Below are 7,277 nucleotides of genomic sequence, written 5' to 3'. Positions count from 1 at the left end.
CAGCTCCACCTGGCCCAGGGAAAGGCTGGCTTGGTTCTTACGTGATGAATGAAGGGGGAGGAACCGACTTCCCTGTGTGGTTTGGTTTTTTTTCTTTCTTCCTCTTCTCTTCCAGCCCTTTTTTTCACAAGCAAAAACTGGTTGAGAATACCTAGGGTGAGGTCTGCCCCAAATCCAGTTAAAGGAAGGGCCTCTGTTGACAGAAAGTGGTAGGAAGGGCTGTCAGCCCCCCTCTGCTGCTGAATTTTCTCGTGCTGTGCCTTGATGGGATGGTGATCTGCTTGCCAGAGCCTCTGCCTGGTACAGATTAAAGGAGGTGTTGTCTGAGACACAATGGGCACAGTGGGAGTCAGCCTGGCGAGAAGAGAGGAGGCATGTGATCCCGCGTTCCTTCTTCTTGAGATAAGGTGGCACAGCAGCTCCGCTTGTTTGGGCTCCGGGCTTTTCACTTGTAAATGTATATCTGTAGTGCACCAGTAAATTACCTCGTGTTCATTAACAAATCCTAGGTCCTGACTTTCCTCCTGTTTTAATATAAAAGTATTTTAACGTGGTTATTTACAAAATAAGGAACTTCTTACTGTGAATAAAGGTGTAGGCATCTCTGCATGCCAGAGCCCTTAAATGGCCTCTGAGATGTTATCCAGAGGTGTTAGATTTACAAACAACCACACAGCTATTCCTGTTGAGCTATGTGAGAGCTTCATAAAATGGTAAAAATCTCTGTTAAAATTAAGTGGGTGTCTTATGATATTTTAACTTTGGGAAACGTGACTGTTTGGATATATGGAAATAAGATATTTCTCCCTCCTCTGTGATTTGGGATGTGCCTTGAGTGTGCACGCCGCCTGTTTCTACGTTAAAGTGCTACTTCAAAAATCAGGGGAATGGAAAGGACATCAGCCTTTATCTTTGTACTTACAGAACGTGCTGGATTTGGGAATGAAAACAGCTTAAGAAACTGTGATGCTTTGCTAAAGTTAACTGTCCCCTCATTTACGAGTGCCAGCAAGCTGATTTACATCATGGTCTACAAGGCCGTGATGTAAAACAGATCTCTGAAACAGTCCAGCTCAGAAGAACTTCTGCTTTTTTAAGTTTTATTTTGTTCCTGGAGTTCCATTTGTGTAACCAGACTGTTAGTCTGGTTTATGGTGCGGTCTCTCGAACAAGAAGTCCCGGCACAGCGGAAGCGGTGGCAATTTTGCAGCTCAGGGAGAGAGAACAAGTGAAATGAGTTGTGAAGTGAAATGAAACAATGAAATTCTTAAGCCAGCTTTGCTGCCAGGGCCGGTGTATTGTATAGCTATACTGTTATTCATGTCTGAGTTTGGTTTTTTGTGTCAATATGTCAATTTTAAGTTTTCTTTTTCTTTAACGTGTCAGTTTCTGGCACAAGGCATCAAAGAAGCGGTAATTCTTGTAATTATTCCTCCTGAGACCTCCGTAGGCTGAGGGCTGGAGCTCGCAGGTAGGATCTTCAAAGCAGCCCGGGAAGTACTAGTGCAAAATGTGGCTAAATCCCCTGGCTGCTTTGAAGTTTAAACTTCTAACGCTTCTTCCTTCGGGAGGTCTGTGTGCTTGATAAGTCTCTCATTCTTTCACCTTGGCTAATCCGGTAAGTTCCATCAAGTACAAAAATCGGATGGTTATAAAATGTCTTTTAACGGCTGGGTATATACGTGCCTGTTGCATACTGCGCGGCTGCCTATGAAAGGTGTTTTTGGAAGCGCGTCAGTTTAACTGCTTGTCTCTGTCTTTACGTTTTTAGGTTTGTCATCGATGGAGCCACAGCTCTCTGGTGTGCAGCAGGAGCCGGCCACTTTGAAGTGGTCAAATTGCTGGTGAGTCACGGCGCCAATGTGAATCACACTACAGTGACCAATTCGACTCCCCTGAGGGCTGCGTGTTTCGATGGCAGACTGGACATTGTGAAATACCTGGTAGAAAACAATGCCAACATCAGCATTGCCAACAAGTACGACAACACTTGCCTTATGATTGCGGCTTACAAAGGCCACACGGACGTGGTGAGGTACCTTCTCGAGCAGCATGCCGATCCCAACGCCAAAGCCCACTGCGGTGCCACGGCGTTGCACTTCGCGGCCGAAGCCGGCCACTTGGAAATCGTGAGGGAGCTGGTCAAGTGGAAGGCGGCGATGATGGTGAACGGCCACGGGATGACTCCGCTGAAAGTCGCTGCTGAGAGCTGCAAGGCCGATGTTGTAGAGCTGCTTCTTGCTCACGCCGACTGCGATAGGAGAAGCCGGATTGAAGCTCTGGAACTTCTGGGTGCCTCATTTGCAAATGACAGAGAAAACTATGATATAATGAAGACTTACCACTATTTATATTTAGCGATGCTGGAGAGGTACCGAGACAGCGAGAATATAATTGAAAAAGAAGTTCTTCCACAAATCGAAGCTTATGGAAACAGGACTGAATGCAGGACTCCTCAGGAATTAGAGTCTATTAGGCAGGACAGAGATGCCCTTCACATGGAAGGCCTCATTGTGCGAGAAAGAATTCTGGGCTCGGACAATATCGATGTTTCTCATCCCATTATTTACCGGGGGGCCGTTTATGCAGATAACATGGAGTTTGAACAGTGTATCAAGCTATGGCTCCATGCCTTGCATCTAAGGCAGAAAGGCAACAGGAACACTCATAAGGACCTCCTGAGGTTTGCTCAAGTCTTTTCTCAGATGATACACTTAAATGAGCCTGTTAAAGCCAAGGACATCGAGAGCGTTCTGAGGTGCAGCGTCTTGGAAATAGAACAAGGCATGTCCCGGATCAAAACCACCCAAGACTCTGACATCCACACAGCCATGGACAACTACGAATGCAACATTTTTACCTTTCTCTACTTAGTCTGCATCTCTACCAAGACCCAGTGCAGTGAAGAGGATCAGTCACGAATCAACAAACAGATTTATAACCTGATTCACCTCGATCCCAGAACTCGGGATGGCTCTAGTTTGCTGCATCACGCTGTCAATTCCAGTACACCGGTCGACGACTTCCACACGAATGATGTCTGCAGCTTTCCTAACGCGCTCGTCACAAAACTCTTGCTAGATTGTGGTGCTGACGTGAACGCTGTGGACAACGAAGGAAATAGTCCGCTCCACATCATTGTCCAATACCACCGGCCCATCAGTGACTTCTTGACATTGCATTCCATCATCATTAGCCTGGTGGAGGCTGGTGCTCATACAGACATGACGAATAAGCAGAAGAAAACCCCTCTTGATAAAAGTACAACAGGGGTGTCTGAAATACTCCTTAAAACTCAAATGAAGCTGAGTCTCAAGTGCCTGGCTGCCCGAGCAGTACGGATCTATAACATCAGCTACCAAAACCAGATCCCCAGAACTCTGGAAGAATTTGTGAAGTTTCACTAGGCTACATAAAATCTTTCGCGGTGGTGCTATCCCGGGACGACATCAATTGCAGACAGCAGAATACATATGTATACATGGAGTTGTTTTTCTCTATTCTTTTGATTTTGGGGTTCCTCTGGATTCAGTCTGCGGCCTCAGTTCTCATGCAGATCTTGGGGGGTGGGGAAAAAAAGCCACATCGTTTTCCTGTAGTCAAATCTGATGTTTGAGATTTTGGTCATTTCTTTTGATTAAAAGCATTGCTTCCTTCTCTCTTGTTTTTTATAAACAAAATGAAAAGAATCCCAACGTAACTTGCGCAGAATGTTTTGTTTCCAGTACACATCTCCACTTAGGATTTGCAGCCGAATGCTCTAGGTAGTTATTTACAAAGGCACCTCTGAAAGCCTGTGTCACCGTGCTACCGAGGCAGTAGCTTTGCAAATTTTAAAACTTCTTGGAGTGAGGTGGGAAAGAACAATTGGAAATTATGTGGTAGTTGGTTAAAAGTGAAGCCTCGACATACAGAGCAGTCCATTGCTCTCATACCTCACCATCTTTTTATGCCTTTCAGTTAATGCTGAAGACGTTGGTAACATTTTAAAATTTTATTTTTTTTTAAATTCAATTTTGAACAGCAGTTATCAACAGCTACAGACGTATGGAATGCTCTGTTAGGAAATACAGGTTTAAATTCAGCTATGGTATGTTCATCTAATAATAGTTGAAATATCAAGCTCTCCATTTACACTACTACAGTAAGTATTGAATAACTTTTTCAAAAGGAACTTGCGCATTGACCGAAATGAACCGGAGTCATGGTTTCTTTTTATGTAGCTGAGTTGCTCATATATAAAGATCATGCATGGATACCTAGAAAATTTATAGGGTATTTGTGTTTGTGTGTGTCCCAACATTTCAAAATGCTTTTAACTTGTTTTTTGTTGTTTCAATGATCAACATGCACCTTTTTGACTCAAAGTATGTAAAACTGCACTCTTGGATTCCAAATGCTGTATCTTCCTAACGGAGTAGTCTGTCGCCAAAGAGAGTCTTCCTTTGGAGTGGGATACTGCTTGAAACGGGCTTTTCCGATAAGCGTGGAGTCTGTGCCTCCCTGAATTGGACTTGAGGATTTTTCATGATTTTTACTCCTTTCATTACGAAAATCTCTATTAAAACTGATTTTTAAAAAATTGTCCTATCATAAGATCTTTTATGATAAGCAACTGATTGTATAATAACGCTGTTGCTTGAGAAAGTACTTCTCCTTGGTAGAAGTTGCAGATACTCCGACAGTAAAATGTCACTTGTTTTGACAGGCTACTGAAAACTCTGTTTATTTTAAATGCAGCTTTTTAACTGTCAGATGATGAAAGAATGTTCTGTAGGTTTTTTTTAAACAATCTGGGTAGAACTTTAAGGCGAGATTTGGGCACACGTTTCTATTTGTATTACAAATAAATAAACATTGAATGTGGAATTAGCTTGTAACTCTCAATTTTTGTCTAGTGCCAAGCAGAATAGCCTTGCTTAGATTGTATGGTACCGTAAGGCGCTGGCTGCTGTGTCTCCTTAAAGGGAAAAGCTGTAAAAATGCCGTGTCTTCCGAGCTGCAAACTTTACCCTGCTGGAAGCTAGCTCCTACAACGAAAAACGTGTCCGTCATATCTCAGGTAGGTTGGACTACTGCATTTAAAAAAAATGGCAAAGCCGATGTTTTTTCGCCACCTGGGGCCTTAATGCAACAAGTGGATGTCGTCAAACGGTTGGGAAGGTATCAGTGTTCTCTAAATCGTTACCCTAAATGTCTTCCTCCCGCCTGCCGGGATGTATTTGTCTGAAGTCATCAGGAAAGCTGCGGTTTTGTATTTTGCTGAGAATTTACAGTGGCGATTTTTAGCCTGACTGTTGGAAATGCAAAAAAATTGTGTAAGTCGCTGTGGCTCATCGCGAGAACTGGGGAATGCTTTTCGTCTCCCGTGTTGGGATTGTGTCCGTTACTGCTAAAGCTTTGAACCTGAAACTCAAACAACTTGAGAATACGCACCAGACAATTATTATTTAGCTAGTAAAGTTGCTGACTCAGTTAAAATTAACCAATATGTGAATTAGTCTTAGAGAAAAAAAGTCTTCTGTTACACAGTGCCACGTGCTCTCGTGCCTTGCTGTTCCTTTTTACACTTGCACATTCGTAATTCATGATGTGCATGGAGTTAAAATTGAGAGTCGGTGGTCCTTGAGTCTGACTTGAGAGTGGGGGGAAGGAGGGGAGGGGGCTGAACCCTTTCAGCAACTCATACTGCTTGCTGCGTAACAAAGCTTTCTGGATTGGAAATCATTACAAGTTGCCGCATCATTGATTAAGACAGTATTTCCTTGCACTGTTTTTTTTTTTTCTCGGGACCTGCTTCTGATGTGGAGTAATCTGAGTGTTGTGTCTTGTGAAATACCTGTATAAAACTGTTCTTGGAACAAATGTGCATGCTTGAAATATCTGTCAGTAACAATTAGGTGAAGGAAGCTGCTCCTCCCACAATTCTGCTTTTTTAATAAGAAAAAAATAAGAAAAAACCATCTTGTGGAAAAGCTGCTTCTTCCTCCCTTCCTATAGCTTTGTTCTGATCCTTTCCCACTCTTGGCTCGGTTGCAGGATGTTTGCTGAGGTTCTGCTTTGTTTGTGCTGTTCCTGATTTCAATACGTGAAGACCTGAAGAGAGAGGATGCTGTTACCCAGAAACAGCGATAAAACCTCTTGTCAGAAGATTGCAAAGCACTTTATAAAGAGGGGGAAGGTCTGTGCTACGGCAGGAGCAGCTGATGCCAAAGCCGCTCCTGTCTCAGGTGTGGGCCCTGGTCTTTGTCCCGGTTCCTGGTGAAGGCGGGTTCCTGCTTGTCTGCAGCCCGGGAAGGTGGCATCGTGCACGTGCTGTTCTGCCGCCTTCACTATGGCAGTAAAAGCTCTTGGCCAAAGGGTAGGAAAAAAACGGTGGGTGCCTGTTTCTGCACGCCTGTGGGTGCAGCAAGGTCCGTTATGGCTCTCGGCATCCCGGGACCTTCCCTCTCCTTAGACTGGAAATTACTTTTTCAAGCATTAAAAGCTGAAAGAGTGCGCTTGCTCTCTTTGTGGGAGTTATTAAAGCTCTTGAAAAAATCCGTACAAAGAGTGCTTCTTTCACTGGGAAAAAGGACGTCCCCTGCGTGACGTCCCCTCTGCCAGGGATGAGGGGGTGCGTGCCCGGAGGTGGTGGTCTCTTCGTTACAGAGCTGGCTCAGCGCAGAAAGCTGCTGTTGGAGAGCAGACCCGCTTTTAAAAATATACCTTGCTGAGGCCAGCCCACGCTCAGCGGGATGCTGAGCAGACCCTCGGCCCTGCTTGCCGGCGTCTCGGTCCCTCTGTCCGGAGGGATGCGCTCGGGGAGGCGAGTTCCCGAGCAGAAGGGCAGTGCCACCGCGCAGGGAGGGAGCTGCAGCTGGCGTTTCACACGCGCGTCTTTGGGTTGGCTACGCTCGTACTCCTAGCTGGTTCTGGCGTCACACAGCTGTGTGAAAAATCTCTTTTTTCACGTTTATTCCATAGGTTTCTACATCTTCGCCGTGGAGGCAACCACTGCTCAGCTCTACCCTGGAGCCTCAGCATCAGCAAGCAGGGGAAGCACTTGGCTTTAAGTAAAGAAAACTGTCTTCTGAAAACAAATCACTTATTTTTTTCCAGCGACAGGGCTCAAGTTTTGTGCTTGGCAGGGATTGCATGCCAGCCCCGTCGCTGCTGCTGCTGCTGCATGGAGCCCTGTGCCCGCCCGGCGGGGAGCGGTGGCCCCGCAGATGTGGCTCGGGGGGGACCCCCTGCCTGGAGCCCCGTCCCCCCGTGCCAGTGGTGCCCGTGTGCTC

At 45.5% G+C, this 7,277-nt stretch overlaps 1 protein-coding gene across 1 annotated transcript; it reads left to right on the top strand.

The window, feature by feature from the left end:
• Positions 1-1,771: 1,771 nt before the first annotated feature.
• FEM1B (fem-1 homolog b (C. elegans)) lies at positions 1,772-3,407 on the top strand (the record flags this gene model as incomplete). Its single annotated transcript, XM_009583386.1, has 1 exon — positions 1,772-3,407. A coding segment is annotated over one exon (1,636 nt), but the record flags the coding sequence as incomplete, so codon positions are not given.
• Between the last annotated feature and the right edge of the window lie 3,870 nt (positions 3,408-7,277).

Source organism: Fulmarus glacialis, unplaced genomic scaffold (assembly GCF_000690835.1).
Source record: "Fulmarus glacialis isolate BGI_N327 unplaced genomic scaffold, ASM69083v1 scaffold29548, whole genome shotgun sequence".
Taxonomy (NCBI): Eukaryota; Metazoa; Chordata; class Aves; order Procellariiformes; family Procellariidae; genus Fulmarus; species Fulmarus glacialis.
The sequence above is the reverse complement of the archived record's forward strand: the minus strand, read 5'-3'. Positions and strand labels throughout refer to the sequence as shown.